Below are 22465 nucleotides of genomic sequence, written 5' to 3'. Positions count from 1 at the left end.
TCCTCTGAAGTGATGAAAAATCTAGTTAAATATCATCAGTCCATCCGATTTTGTGCTGGAAAAAAGTAAATGAAAATTGTCCATGTTATTTCACTATAATAAGGTTCTCGAACCAAAATATTTTTCCTCTTCTTGTGGATTGTTCTTCAGAAATTGCCTATTTTACTGCCATTTTTCAAGCGACCTCATATTAAAGACAACTTTATATTGTTCTCATATCGGTTCGATATGATTGTGAAAAGTTTTTCAAAAAAACCTACATCAACCTAGCAGAAAAAAAATTGAAAATCATGAGCATCTCGTAAGAAATATACGTACAGTTGATTTATATTCGTTATTTGTATGATGATGTGTATTTCTTTTCCATTGTATAATCGTGCTCAAATACTTTATGTAACTTGTAAAACAAAAGCCGTTTGTATCAGACATCAGATCTTGAGGTATTTGAAACCCATACCGCGGCTTTGCAGAACATGATGACTTGTCTATTTTCGATATACAGACCCTCCGCGGCGAAAAAATAACGTTTGATAACACAAACGATAAAGCGATTAAGTAATGCGCTGTCACAAGTTATCGAAATTTTGAATGAGTGAGCAATGTGCAGTACTCAAGAAACAGGAGGTATACCAAGGTATACCAAGAGATTCTTAAACTTATTTTGTCTACCGCCCACTTCGAGAATTAATTATTTTCTAGCGCCCCCAAATTTTTAGGAATCACACGTTAAAAAGTAAGACCTCGTTAATCCTTAGCTCGCACAAGTTTTCGAACATGAATTATGCAACATTCTATAATAATTAGTTATACTATTATTCATCATATTCGTTGATGTGTGCTAGTTATTTCTTTTTCTATTTTTATTCATAATATGTTCATAGCAAACATGCCACACAAAATGGTTTGTACAAATATTTAATGCACGTCTGAAAAATATAAAATGTTCTTTTCATATAGAAACATTCATCTTCCCCAACTTTTCTACACAGTAGAATCTGGTAAACAACTACTTTACTTTTCAAGACCATGACGGATATATGATTATATCAGACAGGCATTTGTGCAAGTTTCCTAACAAACTAAATTATTGTTGATACTTCTTGTCCTGCAGGACCTCGCTGTGGGTGTGGGTGCTTTGTTCACTCACTCGAATTGACTGCCGTGTTGGTCGGTGGTTCAAGCCCTAGTCTGAACGATCGATTTTCAGTACTGTGTTAGGAATCACACGTTAAGACGTGAGACCTCGTTAGTCCTTAGCTCGCACAAGTTTTGACTTCTGAGGGTTGTCGTTCGTAGGGGTGCGACAGCTGGTTAACGAAAAAATCGATTTAAAACAGATTTTTTTCAAGAATCACAATCGCAGTCATTATTTCATTAATTAAATTATGTGTGTCATGTGAAAATAAGACTTTCTGATGAGGGTAATGTGAAACATCGTTTTGTGATATCAGGAAAACTTTTATTCATGTTATTGAAACAAACATTTCAATTTGAATTTTAAATCTAATTTGATGTGAAGGATGAATTTGCTGATTTTTTACAAGTTTGTTAATATCAGGCTCGAATTTACTCAAAAACAGCCGTAAGTCACCGTGTTCGGTAATCTGCAACCATTTTTTTTTTAGTTAGCAATGTTGCCATAGCACTAAATCCATGTTCGCACACATACGATGATGGGAATGCTATCAAAAATCGTTGAACGATGGACCACAATCCAGGGTACAATTGCGGGATTGGCTTTTGTAGCCAAAATTCTTGGTATCTATTTTTTAAATTCATTTTTATTTCCTCGTTCGTTTCTTCTTCCAGCTGGGGTGATCCTTCTGTGTTGTAGCATTTGAAATGCTACAACACAGAATAATCGATACCTTTTACCTAATACTATTTCAAGAGTGAACACATTGTATAGAAAAAAATAAAAAAAAAAACGAACAAACCAATATTCAGAGTATTCATTTTCACATCCAGGAAACATCAAAATGTTCGGAGACCCAATAAAGTCCATTTGATGGTATGTTTCTTATTTCGCGATTAAATTAATTTCTGGTGATTTTCCAATATCAGCTATGGCTCATACTGTCAGTATGTACACTCTAAAAACATCAGTTTTAATGAATATGAAAAATAATAAAGCAGACATCATTTAACATTTTGAACATCTCTGATTGTCTTATCGTATCCTAAACTTTGTCTCTCCGTGGGTGCTGCCCTCAGTGAATATTTCCGTAGCGTAACGGTATTTCATGTTCCTTTTAAAATTGCCATTCCTAGCCAAGAAACTGAAGAGTTCAAATGAGAAGCATTGTCGAGATCACACAAGGAAAATAAGTTTTTGTGGTGGTATCATGAGTTCATGGATCTATAAAACATCACAGATTACGAGCCTTGTTCAGTGAAAAATCTCAGCAAATATTTTTTGGACCCTTTCCACTTTGAGGCCACATTCCACCAACGGTAAGATAATAAAAACTGAAGTTCCAAGTGCCCAAATAAGCCCTGTTTCATTTTCAGGCCTCTTTTTCCTTCTCCTCAATTTTATTTATTATATTGATTTCTACCTGAAATCATCATTCGATGTACAAAAGTAGAAGAATAGTACCGACCGGCATTTTGGATCCTTTCAATTTCAACTGTCACCTTTGGTAGTTTCTGATCACTCTTTTGTGAAATTCATCAGTAATCATCCTTGGGAAATTGGACGAAGTCTATGTAACCGGTGGCCCTCGAAAGAAATTCCAGATAAGCTATATATACATTTTTTTATTTATTTTTTTTATTTGCGCTCCAACGAATATTTCGCAAGAAAAAAATATTCTATACAGTTTCTGTTTTACCGAAATTCAGATTAGGAAATATCAGGATTTCATATTGCTAAAGGAAGAAATATCCTGAAATATTTTTTTTGAGATTGAACATAATTTATGATATATGTATTTCTACAATGTTTTTCATAATAAATGTTTAGTGTGTGTTCAGAAATTTGTTGCATATCTTTTTATATATATTTTTTTCACGACATCATTGATCCTTATAGTTATATTTATCAGTTACATAATTATATATATATTCTCTTTTGATAACTAAACTGATTGGCGCCCAAAGAGGTTAATTTTGTATTTTTCGTCCAACTCACGACCCATAGCTCCCTCGTAAAAACTGAGTAACCGTTTGCAACTGTGTAGCCTTGTTTTATTTTATTCTCTTTGATTTTTTTAAACAACCAAGGTTATAGTGTTGACATTTGAAAAAGGATCCAACACCCAGTCCGTTATTTCCAATTTTGAAATGTCCTGGAATCGTTCTGCGAAATCACTGTGGTGGTTCTCCAAATGTTGGCAGTAAACAAGCAAGTTGTCGTTGCTGGAGGATACTGCTGACAAATTAGGGAAATTGCGAAACTCACGTCTGCCGATATTATTCTTGTCTAAGAGCAATTTGGCTACAAAAGCAGCAATGACATTGTTTGTTTTAATCAAATTGAAGTCGTCACCTTGAAGTTGAAGATTGACATCATTGAATAATTCATACAGGTCTGTCAAGCACGCAATATCATTCTGTGAAGTGAGGAGTTCATCGTGCAATTCTTTGTCTTTGTTTTTCAAGAACTCTATTACAGAGTAAAATATATTGTAAAATCGAGTCAAATAGTTACCTCTTGGTAATCAACGCAATTCTGTGTGAAATAGCAACCGGTTGAAATCTTCATCATTAGCAACACAAAGCTGATTAATAATCTATCATAGAAGAGCTGTTTCGGATGTTATTATCTGCTTTGATGATATATTGCAGTGATTGAGAGAGGCGCTCACTCAAATTTTTCGCAACCAATTGTTGCCTATGAATGACGCAATGTACAGCGATCACATCTAAAATTTTATTTTTTAAGTACGCTATGAAGCCTTTGTGACGTCCTGTCATAGCCAGAACGCCATCCGAAGCAGCTGATATAATATTCTTCAGTGGAATTTGTTTTTCATCACAATTTTTTTCCAGTGTATTATATATGGTTTCTCTTTTTGTATCCGTCTCTAAATTTCTGGCAAATAATAATTCTTGATATATTTTCTCATTTTTGATAAACCTCACGTATGACAACAACAATGCTTCATTGGTTGGTAAAGTGGACTCATCTAACTGAATTGAGAATTTAGAAGTCATCAGATGATTACACAATGACTCTTCAATGTTTTCAGCCATCTCATCAATTCGTCTTTGCACGGAGCTATTGCTCAAAGGAATTTTTCGGATAATATCTGCCGCTGGTTTATGGAGCACAGTAGTTATTACTTCATTGCCGGTAAACTTAAATCCTCTCCAATAGTGTGAGGTTTACCTGTTCGAACAATTAGCAAGGAGATATTGTAGGAAGGTCGGAGTCCGTCGTCGTCTTGCTTGGAAGCCGCCGAAAAAAAGTTTTGACACAGTTGGCTGAGCTGAGTGTTTCTTTTCCAGTTCTTGAAAATAAGTCACACTTTTGTCTTTTTTATCTGAATGCATTTTATTCAAATGATCTTGTAGCCTTCGAGGGTTTCATCGCTTCATTCGAAAATGTTTTTCGACAAAGAAGGCACATAGGCGAAGATGGATTTGTGAGATTTTTAATGAATTCATATTTTATATATTCCGCGCTACACTGCCGTTTCTTCTTTTTTGCATCCGATTTAATTTTGTTTTCAAAAATGCCGAAGTGAAGAATCGAGTATTAAAAACTTGCTAATGACACCACTCACAGTATTCACCACCGCACGTACAGCACTTTGCCTAGCTAGTCGCTTACTAAATTCACTTGTTTTCGTTATATCGTTGAATGACATTACTGGCCAGATGGCGCGCGCCCTTTTATATGAGGCAGCGGGCGGGCCTAGTACTTTCGAGAATGGAGACTTGAAACTTCTCGCTTCGCATTGAAGCTTACCGCCATCTATTGTACAGTTTGACAACTATCGGACAGGAAATAGTTACTGTCTAGTCCCCTAGATGGCGTTACACGAGGAAACGCGCGTTAAGCGTGAAGGAGCGTTAAAGTTTGTGTTAAAAGCAGAAAAACATTTTTAAATTACCCAACGCCCCCCTAACCGCTTCAACGCCCCCCAATCTTCTCTGTGCCGTTTACTGCCCCCCTATAGGCCTCCAGCAAGTGGGCGTTATCGCCCACTTTGAGAAAGACTAGATACGAAGACAATCCGAACAGCTAAATATAATACTAATGTCATTAATCTTCACTACTAATGAGAAAAATCCGTGTAGGTTCATGAAAAATAAAATTACACCATATTATTATACTATATACCACGCCGTCCATGCCATACTAAAAAACTTCCGACGTTCGGTAACTATTTGGTTTTTATGCCATTCCAATTGATTTTGTATGTACTATACTTGGTTTAATGATTCACAAAATTTAAGAATGAACTGGATTCTATGAAGTTGCAATGGTATCAAATATAATCGACGGTAGCATTTTTTCCATGACATAGATTTGGGGACATAATAGAAATTGATGAATGAACAAATATTTTTTGAGTAAAATAAAAATTCACCTTATTTTTTGAACAGACAGCGGAAAGAGTCCAATTTCAAAGCAAGAAATCAGTTCCCCACTCAAATATTTGTTAGGAATACTTGAAATGGCAATTTCTTCAAAATAAAAAGTACCCAATTGCATTTTTGTACGAAAAAAAAAATCTAAAAGCGACTGTTGAATAAGCATTGTCTCCCAAAATGCCTTTCTAGATGACGCCTAAAAAATTCAATAACTTTTATTTACTTTTCAGTTGCCTCTAATCTCCGGCTTATTTTTTTGTGTAAGGAAAATATTTTTGTTGCGTGGCATGATACCGAACACCCAACACAATGTCGAACTATCATGGGAATGATGGGAACCAGATATGAAAGTTTTGATAGGAATAATATGCAAGATGAGGTGGTCAGATGTCACTGTTGTCTCTGTTGGAATGACAAATGAAATCGTAAGAAGTGCGAGTCATTCAGATACAATGTGCTCACGTTTATTGTTCGTGTGTGTGTGGTAGATTCTCATAACGCAACCTCGGATATTTTCCTTATCTGTCAATCATATAAACAACGCATTCCTATAAAATAAATAATGAATAAAAAAGCCTTTCATCCACGTGAAATATTAATAAATCGAAAGGCACAAAAGTGTCGAATGGTTTTGTGTTGATAATATTATCAAAGCTGCATTTTTGCCTCCACATAATAAGTAATATGATCAGCAGCAAATGAAGTTGGAAATAATAAATATAGTTTTAAAAAACTAAAAACACTCTTGTAAAGAACATTGAACTAAAGAGTTAAAAATATTTTTTTAATAAGGTTAAAACAATAACGAACTGAAAATACTAGTATTATTGTGAAAAAAGCGACGGGCGCTTTATATATAAAAATATGGCAAAAAGCGCCCACGCTTTTTTCACAATAAAACTGGTATTTTTCGTTCGTTATTGTTTTAAACTTTAAAATAAGAAAGCGCTATGAAAGCGTGTTTTTTAGTTTTTTCAAACTATATTTATTTTTCACTTTTTAGTCCGATTTATTGTCAAAAAATTTTTTTTTAAGTTCTAGTCACTAGTATTATAAATTTTTAACATACGGCGCAAGAATGAAAAATTCCTCTCAAACAACATAATAAAGTTTGAGCATTGGTTTTAGGTCATAAATTCTATAGTAATAAAGAGATGCACTAAGTCTCCAACAGAGGGCGGACAGTTGTAAAATTTGTTTCGAAGTAAAGAGAAAATTTGCAGTAATAATTTCAAAAAAACAATTCAGTCTTGATATTTTGATTTGAAGTTTCATTCAAAATATTAATGGACTTAGAATATTTTTTCAGTGAATTATTTTATATTTCAAATCAATTTTTTAATTTGATATGTATTCAAGCACCTTAATTCTAATTTTTCGATTTTTTGAAATATTTAAGTAACTGAATTTTTTAGGTGTACAATTTATGATAACGTTTCATTGTTTTCATTTGCTTTCAAATAATCGAATTAGATTTTAAAATGTGTCTTCCGTTTCGTTCAAAACTTTTTTCTATACTATATCACGGGTAATTGAAAATATTTAAATATCTAAATATTTAATATGTAGTACAAAATTTCGCTAACACTTATAATTCTTAAAATCCATTTTTTATTTCGATTTTCTTTTGAACAACCTATCAAGGAGGTTACATACATCGCCATCTGCTCGCGAATAGATCAAGCAATAATGTCAATAGTTACGTACAGCGCCATCTGCCCGCGAATAGATCAAGAAATATCAAGGAGGTTACGTACAGCGCTATCTGCCCGCGAATAGATCAAGCAAAATAATGTCGATAATTCTGTCAATACAGATCCGGAGATTGAGAGTTACAAGCAAACAAACATACATACAGGTGAAGCTAATATAAAGCGTGTTGATGCTTAAAACAAAAATAATGTTGATATATCAAGGGTGTTACGTACAGCGCCATCTGCCCGCGAATAGATCAAGCAATAATGTCAATAGTTACGTACAGCGCCATCTGCCCGCGAATAGATCAAAAAATATCAAGCAGGTTACATACAGCGCCATCTGACCACGAATAGATCAAGCAATAATGTCGATAATTCTGTCAATACAGATCCCGAGCTTGAGAGTTACAAGCAAACAAACATACATACAAGTGAAGCTAATATAAAACGTGTAAAAGAGGTGATACATTGAATAAAGTTCTAAAGGCAAAGTTTTCGTCGGGTCTTGTGATAAATGCGATGATGATGGAATATAGAGGTCTCTTCGGAAACTATAGCGAATAGAGTTGTACGCCTTCTGGCTCAATTGGAAAGATCACGTTATCCACTTGCAGCTGCAGTTGCTGAGCGTGATATTTATGTTGATATTGTGACATCTATTAATTCAGATACAGAGTTAATAGAGCTTCAACCTCAATTACAGATAATGTTTGCATCAAGAGATTTCACACTTTCTAAGTGGTGTTCCAATTCCCGTATACTGATGCATAGGATTCCGGAAGAATTTCGCCTACATTCAACGTTTGATTTTGATCAAGTACACTATTCTAAAATTCTTGGAGTCCAGTGGGTAACCCACAAGGATATGTTCACCTATACCATTGATATCAATAATTGGTCCTGTACGAAACGCACTATACTATCATTAACTATGATTATATTTGATCCCCTAGGATTAGTTGCTCCTGTTACTTTGAAAGCCAAACTAATTTTGAAAGAACTGTGGAAACATAACATCAATTGGGACGATGATCGTCCAGTGGAAATTGTTAACCAATGGAAGGATTATAGAAGCTCACTCTCTTTGTAGATAGTTTTCTATAGATTTCTTAGACTTGGTATTTTTGTATTTTCAACTTTTATTAATGAAGGTTGCTTTTTTATTAGTTATCTAGTTATTGAAAGTAGTTAAAAATGTACTTGAGACTATTGCTGAGGAAAACTTATTGCAAGGAAGAATGAATATAAATAAATATGCGACGGACGCTTGATATACAAAAAATATGGCACAAAGCGCCCACGCTTTTTTCACAAGAATACTAGTATTTTTCCTTCGTTATTGTTTTAAGCTTATTTCAAAAAATAATTATTTTTAACTTTTCAGTTCAATGTTCTTTAAAAGCGTGTTTTAAACTATATTCATTTTTCATTTTTTAGTTTCGTTTGCTATAGAAGCGTGTTTTTCAATATTTTTAAACTATATTTATTTTATCTAAACTTTGGGATCAATCAGCCGTATATTGTTTAGAAAAATGATCATTAATATTTTCCGATTCAGGAGAGGGAGCCTGAAAATCAGCTACCAAGCCCAAGGCAGCAGGCGCACAAAGGAGAGTTACAAATAAAGCATCAGGCGCGCATGTTGAAAAAATACTTTTTTCAAATGAAGAAATACGTGTAAAGTGAGTTCGAATTATATCAAGGAGGTTGCGTACAGCGCCATCTGCCCGCGAATAGATCAAGCAATAATGTTGATAATTCTGTCAAATACAGATCCCGATATGAAATGAAAAGGAAAGTTACGAACAAACAAACAAACAAACAAACATACATACATACATACATACAGGTGGAGCTGATATAAAGCGTGTAAAACTGACACTTACATTATATAACACCCGTTTACTCATAAAATACATAAGATATAAAAGCTTGTCTCGAGATTTACCTAGGCAGGTCAATAGGAATAGGCTATATAATTTGATCTCTATTCATGAAATAGCTGAATCTTGCGACAAACTTTTATATCATAATGAAATTATAGGTTTTATTCAATTTGAATCATTTTCTTCTTTTCAGAACAGGTTGGTAAAAACTAGTTTTCAAAATTATTTTTTACTATTACCTACTTTATGTTAAAATAAATCGTCACATTTAGTTATGACTGTCATCACCCGAAGACGATTATGAATACTAACAACCGAAAGGTCGTGAAGTAACTTGGCTTGAAATCTTTCACTATTTTTGATTTCAGCTATTCATTTTAATTTTATTGATCATTTCCAACCTAACAGACAATGGAAGTCCGAACTAATGAAATTCACCTATTCAACATGAAACATTGTCAATATTTTTTAAATCACTATCAATCGATGTTTCCTGATCAATAAGCTGATTTATTTTATCGGAGTAGTACAATTTACTTCGTCTGCATATGTATGAGTGTTGGAGAAGTCAGATGTGTATCTAATAAAGAGTAACAAGGCGAGAATTGAACCTTGCGGGGTTACAGTTTCAATATAAAATTTCTCTTTCATGGAACACATTTCCAATGGTGGACTTCGACTACCATCTGAAACCTCTTTCTAAATACTTACTTCATACTATGAGGAAGACATATGAGTGATTATGCTTGAGATGTAATACTGAGGTTACGTACGTTATTTACATATTTTTGTTTGTTTGTTCGATATATAGACAAAAATAACCTCACGAAGAATTTTTCTATTTATTTTTTTCAATTATTTCAAGTTTGTATGCTACTGTCATATTTTCTAATTTCAGTTAGGACTTTAACGTTGAATTCTTTAAACTGCATCGTGGTCTGAAAAAGGGTCATGAACAGATGCACAAAAAAAGAGTTGTGAAAAGACTAGTGTTTCACATAACACTGGTGTGTCACATAACAATCATTTTTACAAACCACAAAAAATATCTATGATCAAATTTGATCTAGAAACTATAAAGATCAGATATTTTAGTGTGAATGATAGATACTACTTACTAGTGTTTCAGCTTCAACTATACTTGTATGAAGAATATTTCCATATCTATTCAAAACACTTTTCTACATTTCATATTTGTTTCAGAAGTTTTGGGGCCAAGTGCTCCATATGCACCAGAGGAATATCTTCCAGCGATTGGGTGCGAAAAGCCCGAGACCACGTATACCACCTCGCTTGCTTCGCTTGCGCAGCTTGCCATAGACAGCTGTCAACCGGCGAGGAGTTTGCTTTGCATGAAGAAAGGGTCCTCTGTAAAGCCCACTACTTGGAAATACTGGATGGTGGAACCACTTCATCTGATGGTGAGTAAAAATACTAAAATCATATTCCATCTAACAGGGTCTTGCAGTCAGAACTACTATTAAAAAGGTCACTTGGTATACTTTTTGCACAGTTTTTGGTTGCCAACTCTCATGAATATTACCTACAATATGAGTGTGTCTGCAAAGTATGGAATAAATTCGATATTTTCAAAACCAAATGTCGTTTTACAAAAAACTGAAACACGTCGATTTTTAATTTCAATATTCTACATTTTACAAAATTTCATTATACAGGGTGATCCATATTAATGTGACAACGTCATCGGTATTTTTTTTAAATACAACACCCTGTATTTGGTATCAGTTTTAGATAATCAGTAACGAGCTGATTCCAAAAAGTTATGATACTTGGGGTCCAACGGACAGAATGTGAAAGATAAGGGCTTAAAAAATAAATTTCATTGATATCTAATGAAAGTAGAAATGAATTATATTTTATATTTTTTTCTAATGATTAACTTAACAATGAGAAAGTAATCCAGTAACAAATACATGACACTTTATTTTAAATGTTCGAACTGAAACTTTCTTGCAAAATGTAGAATATTGAAATTAAAAATCGACGTGTTTCAGGTTCATGTAAAACGATCTTTGGTTTCGGAAATATCGAATTTATTCCATACTTTGCGGACACACTGTATATCAACTCACCGATAGCTTTGTCACTTTTGTTTGTGGCGTTCCTTAACATAAAGTTATATTTGATAAGTAGAATTGGAACTTCCTGAGTTTGCTAATCACTATTAGGAGATGTCTATACGATGCCAACTTAATTGGCATAGTTAGTTGAGAGACAGTATTTTTGTTCTGGTGTGGGAAAAATGTTTTAAATATATGAAGCTATGAAGCTATACATGTTTCGTACATTTACCTTCATTTTCTATGGATTTAGGCACCAGTGAATAAATTCATTTGAATGGAACTAACTCAAAATTTCTCCATAATAAATTCTGATATACATTTGTAATGGAATGAACATAAAGAAACTATAATTAACTGTAGGCCAATTACACTTATATCTTTTATCGCCAAAGTCATCGAAAAAATCATAAAAAACAGAATTGATAGCTTCTTGAAGAAAAAAAATATAATATCTGATAGACAATATGGTTTTCAATCAGGCAAATCTACCCAAGACGCTAGAGCTCAAGAAACAAAAATTATATACGAAAATTTAGACGATAGTAAACCAACTTCAGGTATCTTTGTCGACCTTTGATACAGTCAACCATACTAGACTATTGAAAAAACTAGAGCAAGTTGGCTTTCGAAGAAGAGCACTACAGCTTATAAGAACATATCTCACTAATCTTATACAATATGTTCAAATTGATGAGACCAGGAGTGATGCAGGGATAATAGAGCACGGCGTCCCCCAGGGCACGGCGTCATAAAATGGCTCCGTGCGACTCCCCGTATTACTATTCATCGAACGATTGAAACATAATCGGGCGCCAATCAAATTAATATCAATTCCCGAACAAATAATCCTCTTAGTCAAACCTTGTGTGTTCTTCATCCAGTGTTGGCATATATAAAACTAAAACTTTCATAACAATACATAACCAGGTACTCAGTGATGGCTCGTGCATTGGAGAACAGGGGAGGCTAAAGTCATAAAGACCATATACACACAGAAAAGCCCGCCGGAGGCGCGAAAATTTTTATGTTGATACACGCTTTGCTTAATACTAAAGTTAGGGCATGGGCAATGACAATGCGTAAAAAGTGCATGAGGAGCTATGGACTTTATTTTAGTTTCTAAGCCATTTAAATGACCGGCCATGACCGCAGCCCCATCATAGGTTTGCGCAATTAACTTTTGCCTAAACTTATAGGTGTCACACGTACGAATTAAAAAGTTAAACAAATCGTCAGCTGTGCGTCCAGATGTAACATCATGAAAATCCATAAAACGTTCTACCACATTACCATTTTTGACATATCTAAAAACGATTGAAAGTTGTGATGGTAATATCGGTAGTTTCGTCAATCTCCCATGCAAAAAAAACACTTTCAATCTCCTTGCTCCAAGCTCATTTTGGATGGTTTTTGAGGTGCCCGAATAAACGTTACCGTTTAAAAAAGTGCCAAATTGTGAATTATATTTGCCCCACAATATTAAAAGTTCCATGTAATTCGCGATTAATCGAATCTTCGGTTTCATCGTGTCCGCGAAAAGCTAATTCTTGGGAACCCAAATAAATCGTAATATCAATAAATATTTTTTAAATTCGACCGATTTTCCCTACCCTGATTATTAAAAGGAATTATGGCCTCTTTTTGAGCTGTTTTTAAAACTGTTGCTATATTTTGTTTGCTGAACAATTTTAATTTACAAGACGAAATTATATGCTCCTTAGATTTAAAACGTCTTTCTGTAGAACGAGGTAAATTTTTTAAATCGGAGTATCCTATTTTAGACAACGTTTGGTATTTAGTTTGTACGAAAAATAAAACACAGGGCCAACAAAAACGTTTTTCTCGTTTAATGGATCCAGTTAACCAATTGCATTTATCGTACCAACCAATATTAAATCCTCGATTTTGTCGATTATCTGACGTTTTATTTGAAATCAAATTTGGTTGAGGCCTTTCCAGAGTTTGAATAATGTAAAATTTATTATCATAAGATAAAGACTTGAAATTATTTGTCAGCAACCAATCGACTATATCGTCAGATATTTTAATTTCGTCCAACTTATCCATAATAAATAAAAAAAAACTTACTGAAAAGTGAAAACCTGAAAACACCTTGAAATTGAAAGAAAACACTTTAAAAACACATTAAAAATATTACCAAAAAGCACTGCCTGTTTTATACACAAATAACAAATATTATCAAGAAACACTAAAACGATTTACCGAAATATTTTTCAGTCCCGGTCTGTCACGGCATCCCGTCCGAATAATTAAATGAAAAACAAACGCAGTCATACAATAACGGAGACCAACTGGAGGCTAGCCTCCTCTAACGCTATAATTTCTACAACTGAAATTACAAATCGGGACGTATGTCGCTGGTTGGATCGGTCTCGTGGAGCCTGTGTATTTTAAAGCAGTCGGAGGCTTGGCTCCCTTGCAACGTATGGTATTTATTATTTCGGGTAGATGGTTTATTCGTTATTCGTTCATGGGCGGTGCGTTTGAGTTTTGTTGATGCAGGATACAGTGTGATACGTACTACGTAGTGAGTGATAGTGTTTTTCGGGCATATTATGTATTTATATTAAAAATTAATGGTAAAGTAATGATAACCAAGCATTTTTAGAAAAAAATAATCATAATTATTTGCCAATATCTTTCAATTTATTGCGATGAATAGCCTCAAATTTTATAGGGAGGCTAAGCCTCCCTTGCCTCCTCTGACGAGCCGCCGCTGCAGGTACTCAGGAAATAAATATAACCTACCTATATATAGATACTGCATATTTGTTATTCACACATCATTAGGAACATTATATACATTATATTCAATGAAAGATAGTTGCTGCAGACCTGTCATTACTCACTCACTCTCTGATGCTTACATTGTCAACTGTTTAATCTCTTTACTTCATGTATCAAGAAATGGGTTCTTTTAGGGGTAGGATGACATATAATTACTCATGCAATAGACATGTAATTACTCAAAAACTCACAAATACTTTGTACTTTCGGTTTTCAAATAGATTAACCGCAAACTAGACAATCATAATATGTTACCTATTCAATATTGTATATTTGTGAATAAACTATTCATTATTATTATTATTTGTAATGGAATGAATTCGAGGTTGAACTTTCCTATTATGGGGACTGGGTGGGCTCCGGGGTATAGAACCCGGACATGAGGAGCCTTTTTCTGCGAAGTTTGAGTTTAGCTGAACCAATTTTTCATTAATAAAGGAGTTAATTCACGAGAACTGATAAATGACTTCTCGTCAGCTATTATGGAAATGGTACTAAAACAGGATTGGCAATCACTGCTAAAGTAGTTGATATTTATGAACAATCAAGATATACGAATTTATTTTTCTTTTGTATAATTCAATGCTTATATAAAAAGTTTCTTCGAGAGGGCTTTTTCAGTTAGTGTCCGAAAGTTACTTCTTTGCATGATCTACACATCTTTGTTCAGAGTTATTTTTTTAATTGAATGCCTACTTCCTTGGAAAATTCTTTGCATACATATGGAGAAGTACAAAGCCAAAAACATTTCTTTCCCGCAAATATTTCATTCAAAAGAATTCGATAATTCACCCGTGTTCTATTCGAAAATGATTTCTAGAATCTGAGGTCGTTGTAAACTATTTTCATCTTCATTTTCAGATGGTTGTGACGCAGAAGGATACCACAAAAACAAAGCCAAGCGGGTCAGAACGACATTCACAGAAGAGCAACTACAGGTGCTACAGGCAAATTTTCAGCTTGACTCAAACCCCGACGGGCAGGACCTGGAAAGGATCGCTCAAATAACAGGCCTCAGCAAACGAGTTACGCAAGTCTGGTTCCAAAACTCTCGGGCGCGACAGAAGAAACACATGCATACGGGGAAAGTGAAAAACCAATGTAAGTAAAGGAATATTGAGGATAGGTATCGATTTTGAGAGCCTATACGAAGTCTAAAATGTTCTTACTGATAAACAAACGTTGAGATCAACTAATTAAACCATTGTGAGTGTAAGAAACCTTGAAAGTATAAATCTGTGAGTTTTCACTATTACACAATTTTCACTTTTGAACTCAGTTTCAACTATTCAATTCATTATTTTTTTCTATCTTTTCGATTATTCTTGTCTTGTGACCTTAGGAGATTCTTCGATTTCTAGAAGAGCCTGCCGCTTATCTCACATAATTTTAATTCAGAAGTTGAGCTGATCAGAGGCAATGTTCTAATATTGATAGAGTTTCACTTCGAAATCAGTATTCCACAGGGTTCCGTTGTAGATCCCTTACTGTTATTATTGGTAGGCGTGGCTGGTTTTCTCTTAGTTGGCTTACCTGACCTTGTTTGTGTATTACTGAGGGCATGAAGCCAGATTATATTGATGTTTATTGCCTCTTATTCTATCGAAATTATCCCTGTGTTTTAAATTTCTTTTGCCTCACTATATACCCTCGGATAGTAATCATGAGTTTCGACAATTTCTCTTGTGTACCTTCACTTCTTATCGAGATTCCAATGTGGACAGATCTGCATTTACAAGAAATTCGGTATCCTTGGTGTTGCTGAAGGTTCTCTGGGGTCCTTAGCTAACTTTTGGTCAGCTGATTTTTGTTGGTCTCAAGTTGGTACCACGTGGTGTTTCTCTAGGATTATCTCAATACAGTATGTAACAGCCTCAATGCCTTCCTGGCCATACTGGCCTAGTAATGAGGCTGCTGACTCCCTTGCAAAGGAGGGTGCTGCAAGCAGCTTCATTGGACCAGAACCTATCATTGACATCACTTTAGGCTTTGCCAAACAAAAATTGAATACCTAGATGGCAAGAAGATTTATGGACTTCTGGCAGAAACTTCCAGGATTGGCTCACTCCAAGGCGTTTATTCACCCTTCGAAGCTTGATACAAAACAGTTGTTGTACTACAGTAGGGATGTACTACGATGTCTAAAGGGTCTTCTTACAGGTCACTGTCATTTGAATCATCATATGCAGAGACACGGACTGTTGGAAGACGGTGTGTGTCGCCTATGTGTGGAAAATTATGAAACAGCAGAGCACATACTTCGTGCCTGGCCCGCTGGGGACTGAATCAGGTTTTCAGAGTTCGGCAGAACCGTACTCCTACCATCTGACCTGAAAGACCACTCACCATACAAACTAATCGGCTTCGTTAAGAAGCTGGTTTATTTGGACGAGTGTGAATAGGTTTGAGCCACAATAAACCCTTGCGGGTTGCGGTGGAGAGTCGAAAAGACCCACTCACTTTGGACCTAATCTAACTTAACCTAGGGAAGGAAAGCCTTTCCCTTGACTAGCCTAGCTGGGGTAACTTCGGCGTTCTCTCTCCTGGGATGTATGGCCGTCGTGTTCCCTCAACTAACGTTTTAATTACCACTCTATTTTGTTGTGGTTTGTTCAAGTAACTGTCTGTGTGTGCTGGTTTCCTGTTCACTCTGTAGCCCAATGTACCATCTTCCATGTACAAGAATATAAGAGAAATTGTCGACTCCGACAAACCGACAAATCAGCTGAATATGCCTTCAACAAAGAAGGCACTCACATTATCACATTGGGAATAACGGGAACAACAACTCGAGCAGTAACTCGGGCACTGCGATCGTTACCACATCGCCGTTGATTATGTCCACACGTGTGTGTGTGTGTGTTATGTGATAAGTCGTATTTAGCCGTCAATTTCAAATCTTTCAATCTTCATGCTCAATACCACATGTAAAAAAATAACCATTCTTGTTTCAGTACATAACAGAGAAGAAAGCGGCTTTGGAAGACATTTGAATTTGCACCTCACCTACTCATTCCAACAGCAAAACAGTCATGACCATAAACCTTCGTCCATATATTCCCAACCAGGTAATGAATATGACATGGGTAGGTACACCTTATTCTCAATTACTTTCAATAGATAATTTGGCTCGTATTTTGAAAAATCCTTCCCCTTCAATATACTCCTTTTTACTATCCCTACATCTTTCCTTTCGAATTTTCCACTATTCAAAACATATCTTGAAAACATGTTCATGGTCTCCGTCACTTTTTTCTTCATAGCTTCCACTGACACTTCAGATGCTTTCTTCAGTTTTGGGGAAATGAAAAATCACATAAAACTAGATCTGGTGAGTCTAGTGGATGTTTCAATACAGAGATCAAATGATTGGTCATAAGTAACCTAATAATCAGTCGAGTGTAAGCTGGATCATGGTCCTGATGAACCATCCATAACTTGTTCTTACCAACTCTGATCCTTTATTTCTCAATTGCTTCGGCCTACTTCGAGGAATGATACTCTGAAAGAATTCGATCGAAATCATCGACTTTATGTTGATGATAGAGACTACCATACCTCTAACGAGTGGCCAAACAGCCCGAAACCGATCTGCAAGTGTTTTCCAATAATTGAAAATCGATTCCGGCACTCACTTCAGTGAAGAATCATGCACTGACACTTGTTGGATATAATCCAACGCCCTTCGTGGTATTAGCCAGGAGAGTAGTTGTTTTCTGATAACTGTCAGTTCTCATTAACTATCACATTGTATGTAATTTTTTTTATTAATTGAAGATATGTTCATTCGATAGCACTTATAACCGATCCCCAATATTAAATAATTATTGAGGGATAAACGTCTTAATTACATTCTTCAAAAAAGAAAACAACGTTTTTAAAAGACTTCGGGAAACTGCTGACTTTGGATCAACTTGCAGCAGCATTTGGGAATGGAATTCAAATCTTATTAGCAATGTGTAATGCTTCAAAATCCGTGAACAGTATCTGTATCCGTAGAGTAGGGAGTTGAGTGTAGACCCACAGCAATAAGGCCACATGTGGCCCATTGTAGATCCTCCAGAGGAGTTGTCCTCCTAGGTCATCGTCCATTATGACATCTCCTTCATATCGGCAGGTGAAGGCCAAGACTCGCCGAACACACCCTCTCTTTGGCAACCTTGAGGTGTCTCAGGACAGCCTTCGTGAAGATTTTGGAAGGTGCGGCGCCGCAAATGCGCTTACGCCTTGGCCTTTGTATTATATCACGAGGTGATCTGCCATGTCCAGACTCATTCCAAGTGGTAGATTAGGATGGACATTTCTGTTTATCCCCAACCACCGCCATAGATTGAGGTGAGCATTTTTGTCCAGCTTCGGGATTGTTTCTGTTTTTTTTTGTGTCTCTTTTTGTATTTGTTTCATTCATGTGTGTTCCCACGAGTAGCAGGGGAAGAGTTGGTCACTCTGGCAGAGTCCCGCATTACCAAAGGAAGGCTGATTACAATGAGGTTTCGCCCGTTTCCCCATTCAGCGGCCATTCAGCTGTCGGCACGATTCCTCACACCTTAGCGTAGGTAGGCTGGTCCACGGTGATATGTTTCGCAAAAGCTTTTGGGGAGTTTTAGTTCCCCTCGTCCTTTTTATTTCTGCTACCAACCAAGAGTCCGGCGACCCCGTCCGTAATGCCACATTGGCTTCCCGGACAGGGCTCCCAATCCCCTGGCCGCCACCTGTGGACGCGCTCGATAACTACCCACGGGTCTGTGAACAGTATCGATCATCTTCGTTGTGTACAATACATAAAGTCTACAAAACTGAATGAAGCTATACACTTATCTAATATTCCACCACCAAGTGCAGCAGCTCACCAACATCTCAATGGTGTTTATTGTCAAGTTCAAATTTATGTAGGGCATGATTTGGAACCCCAGAAATGGAGTTGGACAATGCGTAACGAATTCCTGGAACCTATCACAAAAGTTTTAGCACCTGCTCCAGAGGAATTGTTGAACACAATATTCTGCAACTGCAAGAGTGGTTGTGGTTCGGGATGTAGAGCTTGTGGCCAGTGTCATGGGCAAGCTTGTCTCAATTCTTTACCATATCATAACGATAATCTAATGGCCCTCATTGTGTGAGATGATTGTACGTCCAGATGTATATAAACACCTCAACATTCCTAAACATCGAAGTAGGAATGGATCAATTGGCGAGAAGCGCTTACTGCGCAACCTCTGCTGCAGGCAACCAGGAATGCAATTGAACCCAGGTTTGTGTTTAATAAACCCTAAAAAATTCAAATACAATTCAATGCAGATGTTACAAATGCAGTACGCATAAATACAGATGGCTCAAACACCAAAGAAGGCTCAGGATGTGGAGTGTACTCCAGATCACTAAACCTAAGGATTAAGTGGGGAATGGAAAAAAATAATAGCGTGGTTCGAACAGAACTGGCTGGTATTTCAATCGCCACAAAAGAAATAACCAGGAAAGGAATTTCTGGCACAAACATAACAATCTGCACTGATAGCAGACAAGCCCTGTTAGCCTTAAACAGACAACGTGTTACCTCAGGGCTAGTACTAGAGTGCCACCAAGATTTAGCCAAAGCCTCGGTAGATAATAACATTGTCCTGAGGTGGGTTAAAGGGTAAGGCAAGAGTAAAGGTAATCGCATTGCCGACTCTTTAGCCAAGGAAGCGGCTGGACTAAGAAATTTAGAAGAAGATTTGAAAAAAAAAGATTTGGAAAAGCTAAATACACTTATTTGAATTAATGAATCGAAGAGGTTTTTGTATTGAAGTGTATAATTTTTAAAATTCTTGCAAAGCGCTTTCGACTTTCGTCATCATCAGTGCTCACCTGAAAGTGAACTTCCTTTTCAATTCGATCACTTACTTTCAGGTGAGCACTGATGATGACGAAAGTCGAAAGCACTTTGCAAGAATTTTGAAAATTATACACTTCAATACAAAAACCTCTTCGATTCATTAATAAGAATTTTAGGACCCAGTGGCACCTACAGCCTAATGACTTCGACAATTGCGGAACTAGCCAAACGTCACACCCATGCTCAATCCCCAAATGATATGGGATGAAATCAAAGGATGCAATCTTGTCAGGATCACCCTTGGCGACCCTGGGAAGCTGGCGCCGAAGAAATATCTGACGATGACTAGGAAAAATGTACGCTCCACAGTAGGATTTCTGACTGACCACTGTCAACTAAGGAAACGCCTCCACAATGTACAGCTAGTACACACCTCTATGCAGGATGTGTTAATAGGAAGATGAAACTGTCCTATGCGAATGTCCGGAGTTATGGTCAATAAGAGAGTGTGTGTTGAGCGAGTCTTGGCCTACATCTGCCGATATAAAGGAGATGTCTCCCAGAGACTTGTCCACCTTCCTGGAAAGGGCAGGATGGACGATGACCACAACTCCTTAGGAGGATGTACAATGGGTCACATATGGCCTAAGTACTGTGGGCCTACACTCACCCCCCCTATTCTACAGATACATATACAGAAAAACTTCAACGTAGCCGTTGGATTTAGTCCGGATGATGCTACTTCAGTTAGCGAAATGCGCGTCGGAGGAAGCACTTCAATTCTGGTGTGGAGAAAGTGTTTTCATTAGATTCATTTCACGAATGTGGTTCCGATTCAACATATAAAATTGTTAATCCCATCTCAAATGAAAATTGTGACTAACAGATATAAAAATAATTACATGAATAGAATTGAATAAGAGTTATTTGATTTTTTTTCAGATTCATCACTTGACGAACTATCACAAGAATCAACTATGCATTGTATGCCAAATGAAGTGTAAATATTTTATCTCAGTATAGATGTTTCTAAGTTATGTGACATTTAGAAAAAAATTGTAAGTAGCTATAAATATTTTGTAACATTACATGTTCATATTATTCCTATATATTTATTTTTTTGCTTTTTCGATATTTTTCCAGTTGTTAGTTTATGTAATAAACGCACATATTGAATTGTTTAATAAAAACGTGCTTATTGTTGTCAGTATTATACTCATTTATTTCACCCGTCCTTAGTTGTCAGCAATTTTTAGGTACCTATTGAATATATACTTTGAAAATCATCTTCATGTGATTTTTGTGACGGTAACTTAACAATAAACTAGACAGCCAGATAGAAATTGAGAAATTTCCTCGTTAAAATTGAAATTACCAAAACAATCTTACTTGAAACCACTTTTCTAGAATATTCAAAAGATTTGCAAGGCATAAAAACTCAAGTCGTTTCCGCGATTCATTATCACCCTCAGAGGTTATAACGGTGAAACCATCTATCAGTACATGTTTCGAACCCAGATAGATCATCAGGTAATTATTCAAGAATTCTACAATAAGAAAAGGACCACATAACAATAGTTAATACAATAAAGTATATAATACTTATACGGAGAAGGGCGGGTTGGCTGTCCTTGTTCATCTTTCACTGCCTGAACCACTGTGCATCCTGTTTTTGGCGAGAGCATTGGCTTGGGATGTGGGGATTGAGCAAATCGGCCATCGGATGCCTGCTTCCACGTAGCTCCGCTGGATATGGATTCGACAGAATCTCTTGTGGTTCTGTTATTCCCTAACTGAATGGCATCCCAACGATGGCTCAATCCTAAGATGTGTGTATACGTGCCGAGAGGATGAATGACAATGAGCCTATCAGCTGTCTCTACGGAACCTTCGAGATACCGGGCGCCCTCTCGTCGTAGCATCGCCTTGTCACGGTAACGCGGGGCTCTGCCGTAATTGACCTTGATTCTCTAGCTACTCGTGGGACTTTTATGGACAGTGTAACCTTAAAAATTATTTCTAACGCCGAGTCTACAGAGGAGATGTATGTCGAGCTCACGACTGCAACTGACTTTCCTGTAATTCTCAACTCTTCAACTCCTGATCCAATAACGGAAGCTAAAAAAAAGATTTGGTGTTGCAGCCAGCAAAAAAACGAGTCGTCTCCTCAAGAGCGGGGTACCTTATGAGAACCGCCTTGCACCATATTCTTGAGCAGCGTACGCAGAATCTGTCTCAGGTGGAGGAACAAACCCCCAAGAGCAAGTTAGCAAACGTTTGCGCTCGAATGATGATTCACCAAAACCAGAGACGAAAAAGTCCTGCACAGTTGAATCTAAGGTATCGTCAGGAGGAGCTGACGTGCAAAAACCTTCATATGTGAAGGTTATCGCGGGTATCAAGGTGGGAATCTTGCACTTTGACTATCCGACTAGCTCATTAACGATGAAACAGCAGAGCATATACTTTGTGCCTGCTGCCCTGGGGACCGAATCAGGTTTTTAGAGTTTGGCAGAGCCGTCCTCTTACCATCTGACCTGAAAGACCACTCACCATACAAACTAATCGGCTTCGTTAAGAAGCTGAGTTTATTTGGCCAAGTGTGAATAGGTGTGAGCCACAATAAACCCT

At 36.5% G+C, this 22465-nt stretch overlaps 1 protein-coding gene across 3 annotated transcripts in view; it reads left to right on the top strand.

Moving 5' to 3' along the window:
• Nucleotides 1-21044, top strand: part of Awh (LIM/homeobox protein arrowhead) — a 105721-nt gene extending 84677 nt beyond the window's left edge. The window contains exons 3-6 of one of the 3 annotated variants that reach the window (XM_074173920.1): nt 10334-10548; nt 14881-15120; nt 16974-17105; nt 20777-21044. In XM_074173920.1, the coding sequence (XP_074030021.1) occupies nt 10334-10548; nt 14881-15120; nt 16974-17105; nt 20777-20838 (649 nt within the window). In that variant the 3' untranslated portion in view covers nt 20839-21044. Of the gene's footprint in view, nt 1-10330; nt 10549-14880; nt 15121-16973; nt 17106-20776 lie in introns of all 3 variants that reach the window. The other 2 variants (XM_074173925.1, XM_074173913.1) reach the window with 2 other exon arrangements.
• Nucleotides 21045-22465: the final 1421 nt, after the last annotated feature.

Source organism: Leptinotarsa decemlineata, unplaced genomic scaffold (genome assembly GCF_025532065.1).
Source record: "Leptinotarsa decemlineata unplaced genomic scaffold, Ldec_3_MD MMD2_P_RNA_scaffold_12, whole genome shotgun sequence".
In the NCBI taxonomy this organism is placed as follows: domain Eukaryota; kingdom Metazoa; phylum Arthropoda; class Insecta; order Coleoptera; family Chrysomelidae; genus Leptinotarsa; species Leptinotarsa decemlineata.
Note: the sequence above shows the minus strand (reverse complement) of the source record. Positions and strands in the feature narration are given on the sequence as shown.